Consider the following 25,586-nt stretch of genomic DNA (forward strand, 5'->3'; position numbering starts at 1 on the left):
GTATTTTCCGGTTATTGTGGCCTGCTGGGATACTGGAGGACTTGGCAGATTGGACGGTCATATGGGGACATCTAGCGGTTGCTATCATGTTTTTGAAGAAATAAAAATGCGCTTTAATTAATTGTCAGTTTGAGAACGGGTTTAAAATACATACATGTGTCACGATGGAAAGATGACAGAATATGTGGAAATAGTAATAGGTGGTGGAGTAATGCCTAACAAGAATATCCTCTACTCAGACTACTCTGAATTCAATGTCTGATGTATGGGTTGAAACATTTCCCATAAGGCCTGGAATCTGTACTACGTTTTTTCCATTTATTATACAAAATCAAATCAACAATTTACATTGTTACATCATACAAAACAGAACACATGTATTAACGAGAAAATACTAATATATACAAAAAAATATCAAGTAATAAAAAAATAAACAATCAAACAATGGAATCTGCACTACGTGGCGGTGAGGTAGTACGCCCATTGACGTCGCCCAAGCGGGAAGCGCTGTAGTGGATAACGGTATCCACTAGTTACCACAGTCACAAAGTCAAAAACGTCTATATCGTAAAATTCATGAAAACAAACATTTGATTTTTGGTGTTAATTTAAGGTTAGGGTTAGGCATAAGGTTAGTAGTGTGGTTAAGGTTAGGTTTAAAATCACATTTTAAGAAGATAATGTGTAGAAAGGGGCGGGGGTAATGACTTTGTGGCTGTGGTGACTAGTGACGACAGTGAATAACTAATAGCTAGCGAGCATCTACTGAAAAAAATACCATTCGTGAATACTCAACTAATGTCCGTACCAAAGTAAAACAAGCGATCAAATAACGTCAGCTTGCCGCACCTTGATAATCGATGTGCGAGCCACATCACATGTCAACTGGTTGAATCGTTGCATGCACTGACAGCTGTCAGGGAAATGGAACATATCCGAACGCCTAAGGTAAGAAAGCTAGCTAGCGCCATTCACGTTACTGTTTTTTTGTTTAACCTTAGCAAAACATTTCAAATGCATATGATGTAACTAGTTAACTAACTTTAGTTAGCTATAATAACTTGCTATGCAATTACAACAACGTCTGGTGCGTTGACAATGGTGCCCTAAAAGCTAACGTTAGGCCTGACAAATGCAGGGCCAGTTAATTAGTTAGTTAGCTAGCTAGCTAACTTGTTAATATGCTCAGTCTTGTTTTGGTTCCAAGAGAAGCGGATTCTGCTGCACGGCTGCATGAATGGCCATTACAATGGTCGTTTAGGATGGGCAAGTTGGCTCGCGCTTTGGGTGGTGATTTTAGAACTTGATAGAGAGATTCAGGGAAGCCACTGTAGACATTGCTAGCAATATAAAACACTATCACAGTGTCGGTGGAGACAACCGAGTAGGCTACACCAAGAAGGCAATCTTTTTTTTCTGGTGTTTTGACAACAGACTGTCTGATGTGCTGTGTGCCAGTGACCTGTTTTTCTCGCTAGCCGCCTCCTGCAGCTGCCTGTCCTCCTTGGCACAAACACGATATTAGATTTATGGTACCAGCTGGATGTTTCCAGATAATGCATTTAGTATGACAGATCATGGGGCTACCACTACGTCAAAGGAGCAAAGTGGATGATTTTTTTGTATTTATGCTATAGTCAGAATAATGAGCTAGTTATACAATGATTTGCTATAGTCAGTGACAGACGTCATCACAGCCGCTGTTTTCACAAAACAGGCTCAAAGCTTTCATGTTGTTGGCACTGCAGTCAAAGGGTATTTCTGTTGTAGCTTAAAAAGAGAAGAGCCAGCTCAAAGTCCTTTGGTCATTTTTTTTATCAGTGAAGCCGCATTAAGGAGTGTGTCTGTTGAACTGGCACTTGTCGTGTGTGTTTGTTTTGTTCAGGTGAAAGATGGTGGGTGTGGTTGCCTGCAAGGGTGTTACCCATCTGCAGCATTTTAGGCTCTGCCCCCCTGGACCCTGTTTGAACTCTTAATTAAACATACAGACAGTCAACTCCTGAGATTTTCTGTGGCCTTGGGTGCACTAATCTGGATCATGCTGATATCTGAATCAAGGAAATAGGCCTAGGGACTGTGGAACTGCAATGCAGTTGGTGAACAGGACAGTCATCAGCTTGACTTCAGGCCCGTCAACAACCTTTTCTTTCCTCCTCTGTGACTGTGTGTGTGTGTGTCAGTCTACACAAACACACACACACTCTCTTCTGTTCGCTACCAGGCCTTGACTGAGCTGACTGATCGCCATCCTGTGGCGTTGCCTAGCACCACACTGGTTGCTGGGAGACAGAGAGAGACTCTTTCAAAGAGAGGGAGAGAGAATAGGCTAGCCTATTTGTTAATCACAGATTAGAATAGTGCAGATGAAGTATATTCAGTCAAGTGTTCTAAATGTCATTAAAGTGATACAATTTACAGGGTGTGAAGACAAAGGTGAGAGTTGAATTAAGTAGTTCTTCATCTTGTAACCACTGTCAACAGGAGTCAGTGAACCAGGAATGTGTAAAAAAAAAAAAAAAAAAAAAAAAAAAAAAAAATCCAGTCAGGAAATGATCAACTCTGGTTCGACAGACTCTGTCAATGTTCTACTGACATTCATGATGTGTTAGTGAGGACATGGTAGTAGGGCCAAAGGTTTTCACTACAAGTGTTTTTGTGCTTGGGTTTGAGTGGACAAGGGAAAGAGAGAGTCCAAATCTCTTTACATAATGTTGCAAGGAGACAGGTTTGACAGGTGTCACCGTAATCATAATTGTACCTGTGCAGGTGGAGCTGGTGCGTCTGTTGGAACGCTTCAGTAACAAGTCCACCAGCGGGACGCTGCACCTGACAGCCACACATCTCATCTTCGTGGAGAGCAATAACGCTGCCACCACCACTGCACAGGAGATCTGGGTAAGAAGTACCTCTATTCTAATACGGAATACAGAACACACCTTATCTCACACAGCGCTCTAAATTCAGAATGTAGGACTTGCTTAAGCTAATGCCTGACACACCCCATTACAGATTAGTGTCCTTTAATATCATGTGTGTGTGTTGGTGGTGTGAGGAAGTAAGGCAGTGTGAGGTGTGTGTGTGTGTGTGTGTAGTCTGTCTAGCGGTGATAGTTACTGTTGAGACACCGTGGGAACCGGGTTCGGCCTTCCTCAAGTGACAACTGTTGCTACAGTAACCTGCTGGCCCAGCCTATTCTCAACATCGCCTTGGTAACCTGTTGGCAGTGCCAGGTGGAAAGGGAGGGGTGAGAGAGTAGGAATGAGGGAAGACAGTAAGCTCTTATTAGGCCTACCGGTACTTGACTTGATAAATCAAACTTAATTTGTCACATGCACCGAATACAACGTGTAGACCTTACCGTGAAATGCTTACTTACAAGCCCTTAACCAACAGTGCAGTTCAAGAAAGAGTTAAGAAAATGTTTACCAAATAAACTGAAGTAAAAAGTAACACAATACAATAACGAGGCTATATACAGGGGGTACCGAGTCAATGTGCGGGGTACAGGTTAGTCAAGGTAATTTGTACATGTCTGTATGGGTGAAGTGACTATGCATAGATAATAAACAGCGAGTAGCAGCAGTGCAAAAAAAACTGTCTATGACTTGGGTGACTGGAGTCTTTGCCAATTTTTTGGGCTTTCCTCTGACACCGCCTAGTATATAGGTCCTGGATGTCAGGAAGCTTGGCCCCAGTGATGTACTGGGTCGTACACACTAGAGGTCGACCGATTATGATTTTTCCCGATACCGATTATTGGAGAACAAAAAAAGCCGATACCGATTAATCGGCCGATTTTTATTAACCTTTTTTTATTTATTTTTTATATATATATATATATATCATACACACACACACATTTTTGTAATAATGACAATTGCAACAATACTGAATGAACAATGAACACTTTTATTTTAACTTAATATAATACATAAATACACACACGCACACAGCTCTGAAGTGACAATGTTACTGAAGAGTCTGCTTAGGAGACAAATACTCTCAACTGTTTGAATAAAAATAGAGTTTAAGTTACCTGTGATGAATGTTGAAAACAAAAACTTTAATTTCTATATGCAGGAAATCCTATTTTAATAATGGGCATGGTAAGAATTGACAACCAAAGTGCGAGTCATAATTCCCATGACACCTTCTAGCAAAATCTGAAAAGCGGTTCCTTCATTTATTCCATAGGATATTTTTAGATTCACTTAAAATAAGGTCTGTGTTTCGTGTAGGCTTACATCACCGTGACAATTTTATAACTGTGTAGATATCCATAGGACAAGGTAACTCTGATCAATATTGGCTAAATATAAGCGAAGATAAAAAAAATTGTAGAGTGGATTTATGAAAATATGTTGATAAACGTTACCTTATCCTAGTGAGATTTACACGGGTATCAAAACGTCGAGGCGGTTTAAGTCTGCACGAAACACAGACCTTATTTGAAGTAGATCAAGACATTCTCTATGGAAGACATGAACGGTAAAATAACGAAGGGACCCCTTTCAAATTCAGTCGCAAGTTATTACAGGAATTATAACGCGTCGACTATTTCTCTCTAAACCATATACCTTTGACTAATCCGGAAACTATCACCTCGAAAACAAAACGTTTATTCTGTTCCGTATTTTATCTAACTCGTGGCATCCATGAGTCTAAATATTCCTGTTACATTGCACAACCTTCAATGTTGTCATAATTACGTAAAATTCTGGCAAATTAGTTCGCAAAGAGCCAGGCGGCCCACTGTTGCATATACCCTGACTCTGCGTGCAATGAACGCAAGAGAAATGACACAATTTCACCTGGTTAATATTGCCTGCTAACCTGGATTTCTTTTAGCTAAATATGCAGGTTTAAAAATATATACTTGTGTATTGATTTTAAGAAAGGCATTGATGTTTATGGTTAAGTCATTGATTGATTGTTTTTTATAAGATAAGTTTAATGCTAGCTAGCAACTTACCTTAGCTTACTGCATTCGCTAACAGGCAGGCTCCTCGTGGCGTGCAATGTAATCAGGTGTTAGAGCATTGGACTAGTTAACTGTAAGGTTGCAAGATTGGATCCCCCGAGCTGACAAGGTTAAAAATCTGTCGTTCTGCCTCGTTCCTAGGCTGTCATTGAAAATAAGAATGTGTTCTTAACTGACTTGCCTAGTTACATAAAGATTTAAATAAAGGTGTAAAAAAAAAAAAAAAAAAAAAAAAAAAAAACGGCAAATCGGCGCCCAAAAATACCGATTTCCGATTGTTATGAAAACTTGAAATCGGCCCCGATTAAATCGGTCGACCTCTAGTACACACTACCCTCTGTAGCGCCTTACGGTCAGATGCTGAATCGGGTAGGTTAGTTAGTGCTGGCTGGAGTCTGGAACAGAAATCTGTAAACCTTGTAGCTCCAGGGCCACGGTTGGAGTCAGATCTCTAAACAAAGACACTGCTGCCAGGCTTCGTACATACTTCCTTCCTCTCTTCCTACTGCTGAGCAAGGGGAAAAGTGTGTGTCAATTTGGTAGCTATCACTCAGTCAGAGAGTCCAAGTGTGTGCAGCAAGGCAAAATGTGCCTCCAGGGCATAAATATTGAAGAGATGCTAAGACTTTGTCTTAGGCTTGGGCAGTATCCAGATTGTCATAACTTCGTACCGACCTTGTGCAATACTGGGTTATTCGATAATACCGGTACTGAACACAAGGGGCGCTATTGTAATCCGAAGGTTAGCAATGACAAGTATATGTAAAATCCCATAGACAATGCTAACTAAATATTAACGACCGCATTGGGAACATTGTATACAGTCTCTGACCTAAAGTATTTGCAGGACAGACATCCCAGCTCATAAGTTATACAAGTAACTCCGAAATGCTACTCAGTTTGCTGCACGCACAAAACAAGGCTCTTGATCCAGAGGGGATTCTTCTGTTACCACTTACAGTGGATGTTCCACTAAAAGTTTGGCGATTATGCTGCGGGATTTAGAGGTAATTTGTGGTTTAGTACGGTACCCTGCGTCACCACTTCATTGCTCCAGACCAGCGCAAGGGGGAGTTAGAGCACTGATTATGCTTTTGGGTCCTACGGTATCTCTAACTGACAATGAATGGGTGACATAAACCTAAATAGAAACTTATAATTGTGCACGACTTCAGTATCACTTACTAAAACTGTTTATTTTGTTAGGATTATTTTGCTCTTACTGTAGCCCATTCCCGACCGGTCACGTTGTACAGCGCCTAAGTGGCGCAACGGTCTAAGACTCTGCATAGCAGTGCAAGCAAGCTATGTTGCTACAGATGCTGGTTCAATACCCGTGCCCGCCTCAACTGGGAGACCCATGAGATGACTGTGGGTTTTTGGTTTCTCTCCCTCTAAAAACCAAAATAAATAATTCAAAATAATAAACTAGCTTTATTTACAAATTAGTAACAATGTCTCACCCTATGTTCAAGAATGGCCTTTATCTCGCCCATTTTACGCAAGGTTCAAGGCACGAGGGTAGGGGGTAGGGGGTACGGGATGGGCCGCAGAACCGCACACAGAAGACGGACCTAGCCCATGAGAAAGGGGTGGTGGACCCCCACCCCGCCCCACTGGGTAGCACAGAGCAACACTTTAAGGGGCATTGCACTAATAATGGTGCTGACTAGGGAAACGTTCCCGCTGTTCTTAGTGCCAGTCTGCATGTTCAAACTAAAATAATGTAACTAATAATGGCATCTTTATGCTTTCGTTTATAAAATAATGATAAAAATATTCTCCAATCCTCTATATTTAATTATTGGCGGAAAGTCACGTCATATTTTTTGATATACTGTAGGCTTACCGTAGGCGACATGAGTCTCACTAGTGTTGAGTAATGTGGTGTAGGTCTTATTTATTTAAAGAGCATATTGAAGTTCCATCCTAACGGAAACAGAGCGATTTTCGTTTTTCTTGGATTAGAAACACCATAATATTAATCAAATTAATTAGGGTTTCTCTTCATTTGACTATTTTCTACATTGTAGAGTAATAGTGAATACATCACAACTATGAAATAACACCTATGGAATCAGTTAAGAACAAATTCTTATTTACTAGGACAGCCTACTCCTTCCTCCCTGTCGGGGAATTGAACCCCGGTCTCCTGCGTGCCCGCATAACACATGGATTCTTTGACTAAATAGCCCAGTACTGTAGGCTACTCCCGGCCGTCACGTTGTACAGCTCCATATTTTCCGTGCCATTCTAACGGAAACCCAGAGGGTTTTTACTTTTTCTTAGGATAGAAACACCAAAATATTTAGGAACATTTCTTAATCAGTCCCTTATACTATGTTTTTACAAAAAAATGTTTTAAATTCTCTAGTACAGCCGCTATTGAAGGCTATCAAATGCTTCTCAAGGATGCCCTTTGGTGGTCAAACTAGCACTAACTAGCATTAATGGTACCAGTGGTTCACACTTAAATAACGTGCCTTAGAATTCTGCGTCGCTGTGCCACAGTACGCTGCAACTTTTAAAGGAGGTACCACTGTAACTAGATGGCTCACTAGCTACTAAATTAACAAACCAAATGCACAACTGCAGAGCATTTAGCACATGTTTAGACCGTTAACTTAATAGTTATAAGAGTTGGCAGACATTTTTAAGTTTAAATTCCATACTGTAGCTAGGTCACCTAGATCACCTGGCTGCACAATAGTGGGTGACTCACAAGGCCATGGTCTCTCGTCATTGTGTGCTTCTAAACAAACACCATGTGCCTGGCGAATACCGTCAAGCTTCATAATGAAAAAATTATGTGACTGGTGAAATGAAGAACGCAATCTTCTTTATCTCCTAATGTATAGCACAATTTGACTGCAGGTATTTACTTAAATGTAGCTACAAACGTTCACATTTATAAAAGTAAAAAACGTCTCATAGTTAAGGGTGTTGAAAATCCATTTCTATTTTCAAATAACCCGGTATATGGTATATCGCCCAAACTTACTGTCTGACTCATTGCTGCTGGAGAGATCAGCATTTTAAGTGTTTCTCACACACACACACACACACACACACACACACACACACACACACACACACACACACACTTAGTGTTGGAATGTTCTGCTAGTCATTAACTATGCTGATGAATGCGCATTTTAATAATGTCCCAGGGTTGGAGTCACTATAGGGTTGTTGGTTATCTAATATGATTATGGTGATGGGCTGATTTAAATATGTTTATTTGGTGCATTGTCCTTTCATGCTCTCTGTTTTGATGGTCATGAAAAGGCTTTAATGAATTGTTAACCTCATTCACACACTCCTGGCAGAAAGAAAATGATGATGATTGCAATGAGTGCGTGTGTGAGTGCACATTATCTCCCTGCGTCCTTTGTGTGTTTAAATGTTTGATAGAGTGAAAGAAAAAGGTCTCTACCTCTAGATTAAGATGACTTTATTTGTCTGTTTTACAAAAGGTTAAACCGAAATTTGAGTTCCGCTTTTATCCCAACCCCTCTGAAAGACACACTTACATAGGTTAGAGCAGGCGGCTGCAACACTGGGTGCCCGTGAAACAGTTGTTGTGGGAGTTTAAATGCCTTGCTCAAGGGCACAATGGCAGGCAATCGCATCTAGGATTTGATACCAGCGACCCTACGGTTGCCAGCTCACTTCCCAACATATTTGTCCCGTCAGACCCGGGATTCGAACTGGAAACCTCCGGTGGCTGGCTCTTATCTTTAACTGCTAAGTTACCTGCTGCCCCTACAGTATGTCCTGTGGTGTCATATTAAGGAAAGGTGTCATGACTTTTGTTTTCCCCTCCAGATCCTGCACCACCACATAGCGTCAGTGGAGAAGCTATCGTTGACCACCAGCGGTTGTCCTCTGGTCATCCAGTGTCGTAACTTCAGAGTGGTCCACTTTGTGGTCCAGAGAGAGAGAGACTGTCACGACATCTACAGCTCACTGCTCAGATTGCTACGACCAGGTACCTACTGTACCTGAGCGTGTGTGTGTTTCAGTTAGGGCCGTGATGGTTATTGGTCAGCTAAATGACCATGGTCATCGTTTTAAAATGGTTAGAATAGCATTTTTATTTTTAAAAATGTAAGATGCACATTTCTTCCTCTCCTCCGCTCCTGACTGCATGTGCTGCTGCTGCTGGGAGGGGGGTGTTGCCGAGGCAATCAAAGACTTGTTTGCCACAACGCCTTGCTTGTTTCAGCAAGGAGCAACAGTTTCATCACGTTGTAAAGAGTCCATGTTACCGCGGAAATGGACTCAACCGCAAGAATGACCTGCCGTCTCCAGTCAGCAGTTCATTCCACCCCCAAAAAACTAAAACTAAACGGTTATGACTGTTATTTTAATGAGTCTTCATTCATAATCGTTGGTTAGATGATTATAAGGTAATTGTGCCTGCCCTACTTTGAGTGTGCAGGATGCTTGAGTTTAGTTTCTAACATTTGCTCTCTCCCTCTTCTCCATCTCTGTCTCCCTCCCTAGTATCCTATGATGAGCTCTATGCGTTCTCCTACAACCCCAAGCAAAACGAGCAACAGAGAGAGGAAGGCTGGCAGCTCATCGATCTGGGGGCGGAGTTTGAGAGGATGGGCGTACCCTGTGACCGATGGCAGCTCACTGACGTCAACAGGGACTACAAGGTGGGCAGAGCGTTCCAATAGGATTCAGGATGTAATGGAATAAGATTGGTTCAATATTTGACAACAAATCCCATGATTCTATGTTTCCTGTTGTAGATATGTGAGACGTATCCCAGAGACTTGTATGTGCCCATTACAGCCAGTAAGCCCATCATCGTCGGCAGCTCCAAGTTCAGGAGCAAAGGACGCTTTCCTGTCCTCACATACTTCTACCAGGAGAAGAAGGTAACACCTTACCCCACCCTACCCATCTTCACCCTAACCATAACCCTAACATTCAGTGTATTCTGAAAGTATTCAGACCTCTTCTTTTTCATACATTACAGCCTTATTCTAAAATATATGAAGTCTTTTTTTTTTTCAATCTACACACAATACCCCATAATGACAAAGAAAAACAGGTTTGTAGATTTTTTGCAAATGTATTAAAAAATGTATTTAAAAAAAGAAATAATTTACATAAGTATTCAGACCTTTTACTCAGTACTTTGATGAAGCACCTTTTGGCAGCAGTTACTTCCTCGAGTCTTCTTTGGTATGACGCTACAAGCTTGGCACACCTGTATTTGGGGAGTTTCTCCCATTATTCTCTGCAGATCCTCAAGTTCTTTCAGGTTGGATAGGGAGCATCACTGCACAGCTTTTTTCAGGTCTTTCCAGGGATGTTCGATTGGGTTCAAGTCCAGCCTCTGGCTGGGCCACTCAAGGACATTCAGAGACTTGTCCCGAAGCCACTCCTGCATTGTCTTGACTGTGTGCTTAGGGTCGTTGTACTGTTGGAAGGTGAACCTTTACCCCAGACTGAGGTCTTGAGCGCACTGGAGCAGGTTTTCATCAAGGATCTCTCTGTACTTTGCTCCGTTCATCTTTCCCTCAATCCTGACTAGTTTCCCAGTCCCTGCTGCTGAAAAACATCCCCACAGCATAATGCTGCCACGACCATGCTTCATAGGGGATGGTGCCAGGTTTTCTCCAGACGTGACGCTTGGCATGCAGGCCAAAGAGTTCAATCTTGGTTTCATCAGACCAGAGAATCTTGTTTCTCATGGTCAGTCCTTCAGATGCCTTTTGGCAACGCCAACCGGGCTGTCGTGCTTTTTACTGAGGAGTGGCTTCCGTCTGGCCGCTCTACCATAAATGCCTGATTGATGGAGTGCTGCAGAGATGGTTGTCCTTCTGGAAGATTCTCCCATCTCCACAGAGGATCTCTGGAGCTCTGTCAGAGTGACCATCGGATTCTTGGTCACCTCCCTGACCAAGGCCCTTCTCCCCCGATTGCTTCGTTTGGCTGGGGCGGCCAGCTCTAGGAAGAGTCTTGGTGGTTCCAAACTTCTTCCATTTAAGAATGATTGGAGGGGCCTCCCAGGTGGCGCAGTGGTCTAAGGCATTGCATCGCAGTGCTAGCTGTGCCACCAGAGATTCTGGGTTCGACCCCAGGCTCTGTCGCAGCCGGCCGCGACCGGGAGGCCCATGGGGAGGCGCACAATTGGCCCAACGTCGTCCAGGTTAGGGAGGGTTTGGCCGGCAGGGATATCCTTGTTTCATCGCGCACTAGCGACTCCTGTGGCGGGCCGGGCGCAGTGCACGCTGACCAGGTCGCCAGGTGTACGGTGTTTCCTCCGTCACATTGGTGCGGCTGGCTTCCTGGTTGGATGTGTATTGTGTCAAGAAGCAGTGAGGCTTGGTTGGGTTGTGCTTCGGAGAACGCATGGCTCTCGACCTTCGCCTCTCCCGAGTCCGTACGGGAGTTGCAGCGATGAGACAAGACTGTAACTACTACCAATTGGATACCACGAAATTGGGGAGAAAAAAGGGGGTTAAACATTTTATTGGGACCTTCAATGCTGAATACATTTTTGGGTACCCTTCCCCAGAGCTGTGCCTTGACACAATCCTATCTCGGAGCTCTACGGACAATTCCTGTGACCTTATGGCTTGGTTTTTGCTCTGAAATGCACTGTCAACTGTGGGACCTTTACAGTTGAAGTCGGAAGTTTCCATACACCTTAGCCAAATACATTTAAACTCAGTTTTTTCACAATTCCTGACATTTAATCCTCGTAAAAATTCCCTGTCTTAGGTCAGTTAGGATCACCACTTATTTTAAGAATGTGAAATGTCAGAATAATAGTAGAGTGATTTTATTTCTTTCATCACATTACCAGTGGGTCAGAAGTTTACATACACTCAATTAGTATTTGGTAGCATTGCCTTTAAATTGTTTAACTTGGGTCAAACGTTTCGGGTAACCTTCCATAAGCTCCCCACAACAAGTTGGGTGAATTTTGTCCCATTCCTCTTGACAGAGCTGGTGTAACTGAGTCAGGTTTGTAGGCCTCCTTGCTCGCACACGCTTTTTCTGTTCTGCTCACAAATGTTCTATAGGATGAGGTTTTGTGATGGTCACTCCAATACCTTGACTTTGTTGTCCTTAAGCCATTTTACCACAACTTTGGAAGTATGCTTGCGGTCATTGTCCATTTGGAAGACCCATTTGTGACCAAGCTTTAACTTCCTAAGACTGATGATATCTTGATGTTGCTTCAATATATCCACATAATTTTCCTGCCTCATGATGCCATCTATTTTGTGAAGTGCACCAGTCCCTCCTGCAGCAAAGCACCGCCACAACATGATGCTGTCGCCCCCATGCTTCATGGTTGGGATGGTGTTCTTCGGCTTGCAAATCTCCCCCTTTTTCCTCCAAACATAACGATGGTCATTATGGCCAAACAGTTCTATTTTTGTTTCATCAGACCAGAGGACATTTCTCCAAAAAGTACGATCTTTGTCCCCATGTGCAGTTGCAAACCGTAGTCTGGCTTTTTTATGGCGGTTTTGGAGCAGTGGCTTCTTCCTTGCTGAGCATTCTTTCAGGTTATGTCGATATAGGACTTGTTTTACTGTGGATATAGATACTTTTGTACCTGTTTCCTCCAGCATCTTCACAAGGTCCTTTGCTGCTGTTCTGGGATTGATTTGCACTTTTCGTACCACAGTACGTTCATCTCTAGGAGACAGAATGTGTCTCCTTCCTGAGCGGTATGACCGCTGCGTGGTCCCATGGTGTTTATACTTGCGTACTATTGTTTGTATAGATGAACGTGGTACCTTCAGGCGTTTGGAAATTGCTCCCAAGGATGAACCAAACTTGTGGAGGTCTACAATTTTTTTCTGAGGTCTTAGCTTATTTTCTTTTGATATTCCCATGATTTCAAGCAAAGAGGCACTGAGTTTGAAGGTAGGCCTTGGAATACATCCACAGATACACCTGCAATTGACTCAAATGATGTCAATTAGCCTATCAGAAGCTTCTAAAGCCATGACATAATTTTCTGGAATTTTCCAAGCTGTTTAAAGGCACAGTCCACTTAGTGTATGTAAACTTCTGACCCACTGGAATTGTGATACAGTGAAATAATCTGTCTGTAAACAATTGTTGGAAAAATTACTTGTGTCATGCACAAAGTAGATGTCCTATCGACTTGCCAAAACTATAGTTTGTTAACAAGAAATTTGTGGAGTGGTTGAAAAACGAGTTAATGACTCCAACATAAGTGTATGTAAACTTCTGACTTCAACTGTCTATAGACAGGTGTGTGCCTTTCCAAGTCATGTCCAATCAATTTAATCTACCACAGGTGGACTCCAATGCAGTTGTAGCAACATCTCAAGGATGATCAATGGAAACAGGATGCACCTGAGCTCAATTGAGTCTCATAGCAAAGGGTCTGAATACTTATGTAAATAAGGTTTTTCAGGGCCTCCCGAGTGGCACAGTGGCCACTGGACATTCTGGGTTCAAGTCCAGGCTCTGTCGCAGCGGGCCGCGACCAGGAGACCCATGGGGCGGTGCACAATTGGCCCAGCGTCGTCCGGGTTAGGAGAGGGTTTGGCCGGAAGGGATGTCCGTGTACCATCGCACACTAGCGACTCCTTTGGCTGGCCAGGCGCAGTGCATGCTGACACAGTTGCCAGGTGTACGGTTTTCCCTCCAACACATTGGTGCGGCTGGCTTCCGGGTTAAGTGGGCATTGTGTCAAGAAGCAGTGCGGCTTGGTTGGGTTGTTTCGGAGGACACACGGCTCTCGAACTTCGCCTCTCCTGAGTCCGTAAGGGAGTTGCAGCGATGATACAAGACTGTAACTATCAATTGGATACCACGAAATTGGGGAGAAAAGGGGTAAAAAAAACTAATAACATTTAAAATAATAAGGTGTTTCAGTTATTTGTAGTACATTTTCAAACATTTCTAAAAACCGGTTTTTGATTTGTCATGGGATATTGTGTGTAGTAAAAACAATTTAATACATTTTAGAATAAGGCTGTAACGTAATTTTTTGGGGAAAAAGTCAAGGGGTCTGAATACTTTCCGAATGCACTGTATACCCTACCCATCTTCACCCTAACCATAACACATACCTGGTTTTATTTGCCCCCCCATGTTCTTTCTTTTTATTGTTGAGAATTTTAATTTTAATTAATTTTAATTGTTGGACATAAGACACCAGGAAATCAGTTCCAAGTGATTTTAATTTATGTAATCTGTTCAAGTATTCCCACACATAATGGAGATAAATTATTGTATACAAATGTAAGGTTTGAAATGATTATGTGCTAGTCAAATATTATATCTCTTTGGGCTTCTTTCTGTCAATTTACAGTCTACAAATTATTTATAATTGTGTTCCGTCCCTCCGACCATCCGCTCAAGGAAAAATCTGTCCACAGCGAATCTAGTTGATGATTTTCCCACTGATCACAACACCAGTCATCTAATCTAAACCTAACCTGTACCGTTACCTCTACCATTTCACCCCAACGCAATATTCCTAACCTAACAAGTCTCCGTAAATCGTCCGGTTAGGTATATGTGGCCTAATCCCTGTTTTCTGTGCTCGTCCCTGTCCCTTGCAGGCAGCAGTGTGTCGGTGCAGCCAGCCTCTCTCTGGGTTCAGCGCACGATGCCTGGAGGACGAGAGCATGTTGCAGGCCATCAGCAAAGCCAATCACAACAGCCGATTTGTCTACGTCATGGATACCAGGCCCAAGGTACCCAATCGCAACGCCGTTAGCAAGCTCTTCCCAAAGAATGTGGACATTCTCAGTCCATTCCTTCATTCTTTTATCGCCCTCCCTCTCTGCAGTTGAATGCCATGGCCAACAGAGCAGCAGGTAAAGGCTATGAGAATGAAGATAACTACTCCAACATCCGCTTCCAGTTTGTGGGGATCGAGAACATCCACGTGATGAGGACCAGCCTACAGAAACTCCTGGAAGGTCAGACGGGCACACTCACTCACACCACACATGCACTACACACACATGCGCTATTTACTTGACTCCCTCCATCTCTCTCTGCCTGTCTCAGTGGTGGGAAGTCGTTTTCTGTCAGTAAATGACTACCTGCTGGGCTTGGAGAGCTGTGGTTGGCTACGGCACGTCAAAGCTGTGGTAGATGCAGCCATCTTCCTCACCAAGGTAAGGCCATGTCCCTTTTCCAATCACTTTCTGCTTTCCACTTCAGTTTAGTCACACTGTGATTGCAGACAGTTATGGGTATGAACGTTAAATTGGGATCCTTAACGTTTTAAGAAAAATCTCAAACCGAAAAACAATGTAGCAGTGCAGTTATCACAAAACATGATTTTCCGTGTTATATCCTAACTAGACGATATGCTATAGAGGTCTGGGCAAAGTTGTTTCATTTAAATAAAACCAGAGAGGAAGAGGTGAACTTGAGGCTACTTTGGTGAATTTGCGAGGCATGCAAGACAGATTTCCAAGACACATGCGCACCTCTCTCTCCCTCACGCTGACTCGCCTGGGGGCGTATTCATTCTCCCGATTCTGTTGCAAAATGATTTTTAAACAGAAGAAAACGGGGAGGGACCTACCTGCATTTGTCTGTAGAAACTCTCGTTTTAGTTGAAAAACGCTTCAACTGTTAGAGCAGTGTTATGATCATTAGTCCTAATGATGCCAGTGTGTGTTCAGTCTTCAGTCTGTTGCGTGTAGAATATCCTAGCCTAGTCATTGATAATAGGCCCTGCTTTACTGAAGTTGCGAGACATTGCAAGGAAAGAAATTGTGAGATACAGCATCCCATTGCGATATGCAGCTTTTGACTGCCTATAGATGGGCCTAGTGCACCGTTCTGACTGTCTGGCTGGTGGCCGACCTGCCTATGCTGTGCCCCTCCCCTCGCTATCCGTCCCTCGCTAGCTTGCTATGGAAGATCCAAGTGTTTGTGTTCTTGGAAGTACGGCAACTACTCAGTCTCCTCCGTTCCAAAAATACTGAATCTTTAGGAGTCGATTCTGAGCGGAATCTAATCTTGACATTCAGAAATGGGAGTTAACACCGGGAGTCAACGTGCAAGGAGTTGAGGAATCAATTATTTTGGAGGTGACTCTCCACCACTACGTCACTATCGTTAAGTTGGAAAAATAGCAGAGAAAGGCAAGTGACAGCTGCGAAGTCCTGTATGGCAATACTTTAAAAAGTGAAATGAGATGGAAATGCAAACTTTGAAAGGTGGAATTGAGGTAAAGAAATGGTACTAAAAGTGCAATGCTTAACCATCTGGAAGGGATGCATCGTGAGACCCAAACCGTTGCTGGCAGCAGTGCAGCTGTTATTTTATGAAATTCTTATCGTTTAAACGGTGAGACGATTTTCTCATTTGTCACATGAAGCAGGTAGCTTAGCACTTAGAGCATTGGGCCAGTAACCGAAAGGTCGCTGGTTCGAATACCCTGACCCTGTAAAACAACACATTTTACTGCACCTTTCCGGTGTGTGTGTGTGTGACAATTAAAACAGTGTATTTAAAAAATATATAATTTATTTACAAGTAATGGCAATGGCAGTCATTTTAACTTCAGTCCCCCTCCCCCATAGGCAGTGACAGTAGAAGGAGCCAGTGTGTTGGTCCACTGTTCAGACGGCTGGGATCGGACAGCCCAGGTCTGCTCTCTGGGAGCTCTGCTCATGGACCCCTACTACCGCACCATCAAAGGCTTCATGGTAAGTGTGTGTGTGTGTGCTACTGCACCATCAAACAACCTCCCTATGCCTGTAGACATACGTAGAGGAAAGAAACATGTCATAAACTATGCTCTCTCTGTGTTTCAGGTCCTCATAGAGAAAGACTGGATCTCATTTGGACACAAGTTTGCAGACAGGTGTGACCAGTTGGATGGAGACCCCAAGGAGGTGTCCCCCGTCTTCACACAGTTCCTGGAGTGTGTGTGGCAGCTCACCGAGCAGTTTCCCCAGGTGTGTGTGTGTGTAGGCATCTGCGTGTTTCCAGTATACTCACCACATAGCAGCCATCACAGTGGAAGAGTGAGGAATGATTGTGGTGATGATGATACCTACTCTTCCTCAGGCGTTTGAGTTCAGTGAGTGGCTGCTGCTGCAGATCCATGAACATGTTCACTCCTGTCAGTACGGAAACTTCCTGGCTAACAACCAGAGACGGCGAGAAGAGCTGCAGTGAGTAAACCACAAACATACACGCTTTCCATCTCTCTCCCACTCACTCACTCAATCTTCTCTCTCTCTCTCCTGCCAGACTTGGAGACAGGACACACTCTCTGTGGGCGTTTCTGTTAAGTGAGCAGCAGAACTACCTAAACCCTGCCTACTGCCCCGCCTACGCAGACACACACCCCGTCCTAGAACCCTCCACCCTGCCCTGCCACTTCAAGTAAGAACTAGTACTTTACCTCCTCTCTCTGTCCTTCCCTCACCCACTCTAAGAATATCCTTTCCTCATCTTCCTTATCTCTGTTTCACTCCACACTGCTTTGTTCCACCTGGACAAAAGGAACACTTACGTGAGAATGCTGTTCATTGACTACAGTTCACCGGTCAACACCCTAGTGCCCTCCAAGCTCATCACTAAGCTAAGGACCCTGGTATTAAACACCTTCTACAACATATCTGCCACGTTGACCCTCAACAAGGGGGCCCCTCAGGGGTATGTGCTTAGTCCCCTCCTGTTCACCCATGACTGTGTGGCCGCGCACGACTCCAACACCATCATTAAGTTTGCAGACGGTGGTAGGCCTGATCACCGACGACGATGACGAGACAGCCTATAGGGAGGAGGTCAGAGACCTGGCAGTGTGGTGCCAGAACAACAACCTCTCCCTCAACGTCAGTAAGACAAAGGAGCTGATCGTGGACTACAGGAAATGGAGGGCCGAGTACGCCCCTATCCACATAGACGGGGCTGTTGTGGGACAGGTCTAGAGCTTCAAGTTCCTCGGTGTCCACATCACTAAGGAACTATCATGGTCCACACATCAACACAGTCGTGAAGATGGCACGACAACCCCCTTCCCCCTCAGGAGGCTGAAAAGATTTGGCATGGGCCCTCGGATCCTCTAAGTTCTACAGCTGCACCATTGAGCGCATCTTGACTGACTGCATCACCACTTGGTATTGTAATTGCTTGGCATCCGACCGCAAGATGCTACAGAGGGTAGTGCGTATGGCCCAGTACATCACTAGGGCTGAGCTCCCTGCCATCCAGGACCTCTATACAGGGCGGTGTCAGATGAAGGCCCTAAAAATCTTCAAAGTCATAGACTGTTCTCTCTGCTATCGCACGGCAAGAGGTACTGATGCACCAAGTCTGGAACCAACAGGACCCTGAACAGCTTCTACCACCAAGCCATAAGACTGCTAAATAGTCTGGGTAGCTATTGATAACTATTTAACTATCTGTATCATCCCTTTTTGCACTCATTTCTTTTGACTCATCACATATGCTGCTGTTACTGTTTATTATCTATCTCGTTACCTGGTCACTTTATCCCTACCTAATATATCTACCTAAATTACCTTGTACCCCTGCACATTGACTCAGTACAGTACCCTGTGTATATAGCCTCCCCCCCCCCCCCCCCCCCCCAATAGAATTTTCATTAAAAAAAAAAAAGATCTCTGCATTGTTGGGAAGGGTCTGTAATTAAGCATTTCACTTAGTTTACACCTGTTGTTTACGAAGCACGTGACAAATACAATTACATTTTGATCTCTCCCTCTTCCTCCTCTCCGTCCCTCTCTCTTCCTCCTCTCCGTCCCTCATCAACCCTACCCTGTTATTCCTTCTTTTCCCTAATTTCTCTCTCTCGCTCTGTCTCTCTCTGTGTGTCAGGTTCTGGAGGAATATGTACCACCAGTTTGATCGCTCCATGCACCCCCGTCAGTCTGTCCTGAAGAACGTTCTCACCCTGAAGGAGAGCAACTGCCAACTGGAGGACACAATAAAAGACCTGGAGGCTGTGAGTACTTGTATCTCACTAGGAACTGGGTTTATGGGTTGTGTTGAGGGCTACTATCCCTTTTCTATCCTGTTTCTTGCTTATTTTGAAGTTTTTATGCATTTTTTTTCATGGTGCAGAGTTAACGCATTGTTTGTTTATTGGAGAAGGGGTTGTATAGATGGGGGAAATGAGCAGAGGCAGGTTGTTGTAGTAACGGACACTCTGGTGGGGCTGAGGAGGTGAGTACAGGGTCTGTAGGGAACGGTAAGCATGCTGGTGGTGCTGAGGAGGTGAGTACAGGGTCTGTAGGGAACGGTAAGCATGCTGGTGGGTCTGAGGAGGTGAGTACAGGGTCTGTAGGGAACGGTAAGCATGCTGGTGGGGCTGAGGAGGTGAGTACAGGGTCTGTAGGGAACGGTAAGCATGCTGGTGGGGCTGAGGAGGTGAGTACAGGGTCTGTAAGGAACGGTAAGCATGCTGGTGGGGCTGAGGTGAGTACAGGGTCTGTGGGGAACGGTAAGCATGCTGGTGGGGCTGAGGAGGTGAGTACAGGGTCTGTAGGGAACGGTAAGCATGCTGGTGGGGCTGAGGAGGTGAGTACAGGGTCTGTGGGGAACGGTAAGCATGCTGGTGGGGCTGAGGAGGTGAGTACAGGGTCTGTGGGGAACGGTAAGCATGCTGAGGAGGTGAGTACAGGGTCTGTAGGGAACGGTAAGCATGCTGGTGGGTCTGAGGAGGTGAGTACAGGGTCTGTGGGGAACGGTAAGCATGCTGGTGGTGCTGAGGAGGTGAGTACAGGGTCTGTGGGGAACGGTAAGCATGCTGGTGGGGCTGAGGAGGTGAGTACAGGGTCTGTAGGGAACGGTAAGCATGCTGGTGGGGCTGAGGAGGTGAGTACAGGGTCTGTAAGGAACGGTAAGCATGCTGGTGGGGCTGAGGAGGTGAGTACAGGGTCTGTGGGGAACGGTAAGCATGCTGGTGGGGCTGAGGAGGTGAGTACAGGGTCTGTGGGGAACGGTAAGCATGCTGAGGAGGTGAGTACAGGGTCTGTAGGGAACGGTAAGCATGCTGGTGGGTCTGAGGAGGTGAGTACAGGGTCTGTGGGGAACGGTAAGCATGCTGGTGGTGCTGAGGAGGTGAGTACAGGGTCTGTGGGGAACGGTAAGCATGCTGGTGGGGCTGAGGAGGTGAGTACAGGGTCTGTGGGGAACGGTAAGCATGCTGGTGGGGCTGAGGAGGTGAGTACAGGGTCTGTAGGGAACGGTAAGCATGCTGGTGGGGCTGAGGAGGTGAGTACAGGGTCTGTGGGGAACGGTAAGCATGCTGGTGGGGCTGAGGAGGTGAGTACAGGGTCTGTGGGCCCTATACATACAGCCAGGGAACTGTCTAGCTTCCTGAGGGAGACTAAAGGGGAAAAGAAGGTTCCGCTGGAGTGTTATATTCCTGCTTCTGAAAGGTTTGTAAGGTCAGTACAACACCTGATGAAGAATGAGGGGTTTAGTGTCCTCTCACCCAAGTAGCAGTATAGGCTAAGAAAGTGGGTCACATTGGTGCGTAAGGGCATTTCTATAGACTCTGTGTAAATGTCTTTTATGGCACGGTGGCTTCATGGGCTACTCTACAGGTTTCTAATTGTTTTCCCTCCCACCTGGAGATTTTATGGTTAGGCTGCTTTAACATGAAAGCGGCAGAGACTGGGGGAAGAGGGGTTTGTAAAACAAAACAATTTCAATGTGAATTTTTATTATTTTTATTATATATATTTTTTTTACAAGAGACTCACTGATGTGAAGAATGAAGTGGATTGGGGGGTCTGGTGGAAGGGGCGCAGGTGCTGAGCCATGGCACAAAGCTTAGTGCAGGGGTAGCTATGCTTCCCCCCTGGGACTGGGTGTCAACATTAGCGGTTAGAGACTAAATCAATAACCCTTTCTTTCATAAATGTGTATGCACCTAGTACAGGATGGGAGAGGGGGCTTCTGTTTGGCTGTCTAAGACAGGAGCTTGCATACTTAGCGCTGGACGAGGTGCTTGTGTGGAGGGGGGGATTGGAAACGCACAATTGACTTCACTAAAGACAGGAATGTTGAGGAATTGCATTCGGTCTCGGCAGGGGTGTTGAATGAGTTTGATTTAGTGGACACATGGAGAACTAAGTATCCCACCTCAAAGCAGTAAAGGTGGTTCGGGGAGGGTGAACGCAACTCGTTTGGATCGTATCTATACATTCAAAAATCAGAGCAATAGGCTAGTGAGAGCCTCCATTCTCCCAGTTGGGTTTTCAGACCATCATATTGCCATGGCTCACTTCTCTGTTTCACCAGGGCCCCGGCAGGTGTCCTATTGAAAAGTCAATGTAAAGCTCTTACAAGATGCCACTTTTTGCTCAAGCTTCCAAAGCTTTTGGGAGAGGTGGGGACACTGGAAAGGGGAGTTTGAGTCTCTGTCTGTGGTGGGATGTATGGAAAGCCCAGATTGGGTTTTTCTGTCAGCATTATACAGCTTTTTGTTCTTCAGAGTCCAGGAGACTACTTGGGGAGCTTGAGTGTAGCGGAGGTTGAGCTGGTGTGGCAGGATGGGGTGGGGGCTGCAAGATCATCTATCAATTACACTGGGACATGGGGCTCTTTATCCCATCAAGGCAAAAGGAGCACTTGTAAGAGCTGGATTTTCCATGTTGAGAGATGGATGCTGACAGCTCTTGTTTGGGTTGAAAAACAGAGTGGGGAAACCAAGAAAGCCCACTTTTGTCTGATGGGCTTGTAACTTCTGTTGTGAGGGAGATGCCGCCCCCCCCCCCCCCCCCCCCACCTGCGGATTGCTTGTGGACATGCAACGCAAGCGCGTGGATTATTTTCTGTCCAAGAGTCCAGAGACAATAACAGCATTATCCTGGCACACAGAAAAAAAACATGATGAACAGTCTGTCACTGCACAAAACAGATACCCCTCCCCAACTCAACCCTATAGCTATTGGTGGCCAGGGCTCCATGTAATACCCTCCACTGGAGGTCCTCTGAGCTTATAGAGCACCCTCCACCTATACCCTGCCATGCTCTTAGCCCCCCACAACCCCCTGCCACTGATGCCCCATCACTCCCACTAAGCTCCTGATGTGCCTAACCTTGACACGGAGGGTGTACAGCGCCTTACCCCCCACTTCCAAACTCCCACAGGCTCGGCGTGCTAAATATCAGTACGTTCTCCGAACCCTCCTGCCAGTCCCAAGTCTCTGCTGTCACTTGCAGTGGTGGCCCCTCTTCACTGGCTCAGGCAGAGCCTCCTGGACCTTCCCATGACTCTCTCCAGCAACCTAAGAGACGTTAGTCCCGCCTGTTGTGCCAACTCCTGAGGGGTTTCCCACCAGCCATTGGTCAGCTAGTCTCCTGCTGCCATTAAACGTAACTGCAGGGTGGCTGAACAAACGGACCTCAAAGGGATCAGTGGGTTGTGGAAGATGGGCTCCTCCCACGCCGCCGCCACCCACCCCCATCCCTCCCTCGTGTGGGCCTCAGCAGCTGCCAGGCCCTCAGTACTGCAGCATAGAAATCAGAGACCCCTGCTTCGTTTAGTCTCTCCGGCCGCATGAAGAAGAGCTGGCGGCCCAGCCCTAAACCGCCAGCCCTCCTAAACAGAGCACATGCTGGTTCCCTCCAGCTAACATCAGTGTGGTACAGTAGCCTCTGTACTGCTTTGAGTCAGAATGATGCCACCCTGCTCTCCAGGTCCACCAGACCTTGTCCTCCCTCCTGGACAGGAGGTTGGGGGTGGTCTTCTCTGTGGGGATGTTTGTGATTGGGGCCAAGCTATTCAAGCAGTGAAAAAGGTCAAATGTGTTGTGCTGAACTGTGTGTTTGGCCAGGCCAAGTTGGCTGTGTGGCTAACAAGGACGGACCGTGCCTTAGGTTTGAATTGTATAAAATGATTAACAGTGTGGCGTCGTTTCAGGAGGTGTGGGGGCTCAGGGGGCTGTCTCTTTTGTATACATCAATGATGTCGCTCTTGCTGCTGGTGATTCTCTGATCCACCTCTACGCAGACGACACCATTCTGTATACATCTGGCCCTTCTTTGGACACTGTTAACTAACCTCCAGACGAGCTTCAATGCCATACAACACTCCTTCCGTGGCCTCCAACTGCTCTTAAATGCAAGTAAAACTAAATGCATGCTCTTCAACCGATCGCTGCCCGTACCTGCCCGCCCGTCCAGCATCACTACTCTGGACGGTTCTGACTTAGAATATGTGGACAACTAAAACTCTCGTTACTAAATCTAACCCTATGTCTCCTTCTTTGTGTCCCTCCAGAGGCTACAGAAGCATGGCATCAGCCCCCCCACCCCGGACCCCCAGGCTTCCCCTAGAGACCAACGCATCCTCCCCACGCGCCCTCACTCCCTCATCCTGGGAGCCCCCCTCAGCCGGAAGGAGGCACAGCGACAGCAGGAGGAGGAGGAGGAGGTGGGAGAGGAGGTGACAGAGTGCTGCAGTGACACAGAGCGGACAGTAGAGGGCAGCAGCGGTACAGAGCGCAAGGAGTGCTACAGTGACCTGCAGGGGACATACGGGGCCAAGGCCGAGCCCGCTGTGGTCAGCCTGGAGTTTGGAGTGGCCCGCATGACCTGCTGAGGCGTGTGATACTGGAGAAATGGAGGAGGAGGGGTGATTGGGCTGGAATGGAGGGAGGAGGGATGGAAAGAGTGAGAGATGGGGTCACTAAAGGACGAGGGTGTGTTGGTGTGAGTGCGTGTGTGTGTTGGTGTGAGTGCGTGTGTGTGTTGGCGTGAGTGCGTGTGTGTTGGTGTGAGTGCGTGTGTGTTTAGCCATATTCCTATGTTGGCGAATGAAGGTGTATTGTAAATCTTTATAGAAAGCGGCATTTACTGCACATAGAAAGGCTTGTTTTTAAGAATGTTGAAAAGCATTAAAGAGAATAAATAACAACATGAATCATGAAGATCTGCGTGTTCTGTCTGCCTATGTTATTCAACTCAACTGTATTTGTGAAAGCCAACGCTCTGTAGGACAGTTCCAGACATCAGACTGTGTCTGCTCTGATCTCTTGATGTTCAAACCATCAGATTCTCCCCTTAATCCAACGTCTAGCCGATTTAGTAATGAACATCCCATATTTCATGTTCTTAATATTGCGATCCTCCAGATAGGGTGACGGCCAGGTACAGATTTGAGTTCTAAAACGTCTCGATCCTCCGTCAAAGCCAGAACATCTTTGGATAACCCTGGTTTAACGTGGAATTGCACTGAAATCAGAATTTATCCTTCAAACTGTTCCATCTTCCGAGATGGCATGATTCCACTGTAATCTGAATGATGGATGCTGAAAGCCGATTTTATTTATTATAATTTTTTTTTTGTATTTATTTTTTTACTTCCATGTCGAACATTCATCTGTGGACATGGCATTGAGGTAATCATATTGGCTCCCTTGGAGTGATTGTATAATCCAATTGGTTACCTTTGTCTCACTGGGTAAGGTCATGACCCCATTTTCAAGGTAATTGCCATAGCTACTCTGGGGTCATAGAACATTGGAGGGGTCAGCAGGAGAACACGGAGGCTGTGTGTGAGAGACTGGAAGAGTTTGTCAATCCATCAGACTAGAGCAGGGCTGTCAACTCATTCCATGGAGGGCCTAGTGTCTGCTGGTTTTCCTTTCAATTACCTGAACAACTAGGTGAAAAGGGAGTTCCTTACTAATTAGAGACCTTAATTCATCAATCAAGTACAAGGGAAGAGCGAAAACCCACAGACACTTGGACCTCCATGGAATGAGTTTGACATGTGCAGTAGAGCCTCTGACCAGATTATCGCAATCTTTCAGACAATTCTTCATGTTCCATTGGTGAGAACGTCAGGGTGACTATACCTTGATGAAGACCGCTTGTCTGTCGAAACGTTGGTTAGGCTATTCAGTTATTGCATCGGAGCTCCTAGAGTGCGGCTCTCCATTTCTTTTTCAAGTGTTCTACTCCGCTAGCCAGCACCTCGCCTAAACAGGTGTGTGTTTTTCGCCCCCACATTGGTGAGAACAGCCATAGCTGGCATCCAGCAGGTGGTCGCTATAACACAGTGGCGACAGCAAGCAATAGGACAGTCACCCGTTGTTTTTAGTTCGTCGTAGTGCATCTGAGCTGGCCACTAGGCCCTCCTTGGGCCCGCGGGACCAGTGTAGCCTCACTACAGTGTATAATATAATCCCACTACGGCCCATGCCGAGAGGTCAGGACATTGCTGTCCCCCAGCAGTCGCTACAGTAGTGTAACAGAGTGAGGATTAGACTGTCTGGAATGGGTTTATACAAGTTGACCTAAACCATTTCTCTGATCCCTCTCAAACACCGACAAGCACACAGTGTGCAGATGGTATTACATGTATGTGTGAACATACATTGTGAAGTTTGTCTGAAAGTAACTGGGGGGGGTAAAGCACTTGCTCCTAAATGATTTATGAATATGCCCTGCATGGGCATTGAACTAGTTCCACCAGCTCTCTACAAACCTCCATGAAAACACTGTACCAATGTACTTTACCAGGCCTTTTATTCCAAGCCTGGGTGTGTCATTATGTCTGTTTTCACCAATACATTGTTACTACTCTATACTCGCGTCAGCTTTCTGTAAAGACCAGCTAAAACCC

At 45.5% G+C, this 25,586-nt stretch overlaps 1 protein-coding gene across 1 annotated transcript; it reads left to right on the forward strand.

Annotated features, from left to right (window-relative positions):
• The first annotated feature begins 705 nt into the window (after positions 1-705).
• On the forward strand, positions 706-23,888 carry LOC120027794 (myotubularin-related protein 6-like). The gene is made up of 14 exons (XM_038972825.1): positions 706-948; positions 2,767-2,895; positions 8,810-8,972; positions 9,491-9,648; positions 9,745-9,873; positions 14,566-14,700; positions 14,796-14,928; positions 15,020-15,129; positions 16,552-16,677; positions 16,786-16,929; positions 17,042-17,148; positions 17,228-17,362; positions 18,821-18,947; positions 23,238-23,888. The coding sequence occupies exons 1-14, from the start codon at positions 925-927 to the stop codon at positions 23,556-23,558; spliced, it is 1,941 nt and encodes a 646-aa protein (XP_038828753.1). The 5' UTR covers positions 706-924; the 3' UTR covers positions 23,559-23,888.
• The last annotated feature ends 1,698 nt before the right edge of the window (positions 23,889-25,586 follow it).

This window comes from Salvelinus namaycush, chromosome 33 (assembly GCF_016432855.1).
Source record: "Salvelinus namaycush isolate Seneca chromosome 33, SaNama_1.0, whole genome shotgun sequence".
Lineage (NCBI taxonomy): Eukaryota > Metazoa > Chordata > Actinopteri > Salmoniformes > Salmonidae > Salvelinus > Salvelinus namaycush.

What these genes read in the sequence shown, in the direction of transcription:
- LOC120027794 (XM_038972825.1), top strand. Translation starts at nt 925, where the DNA reads ATGGAACATATCCGAACGCCTAAG. An exon ending in ACTTCTACCAGGAGAAGAAG is followed by an intron (nt 9,874 to 14,565) that starts GTAACACCTTAC and finishes TGTCCCTTGCAG; the next exon opens with GCAGCAGTGTGTCGGTGCAG. An exon ending in CAATAAAAGACCTGGAGGCT is followed by an intron (nt 18,948 to 23,237) that starts GTGAGTACTTGT and finishes GTGTCCCTCCAG; the next exon opens with AGGCTACAGAAGCATGGCAT.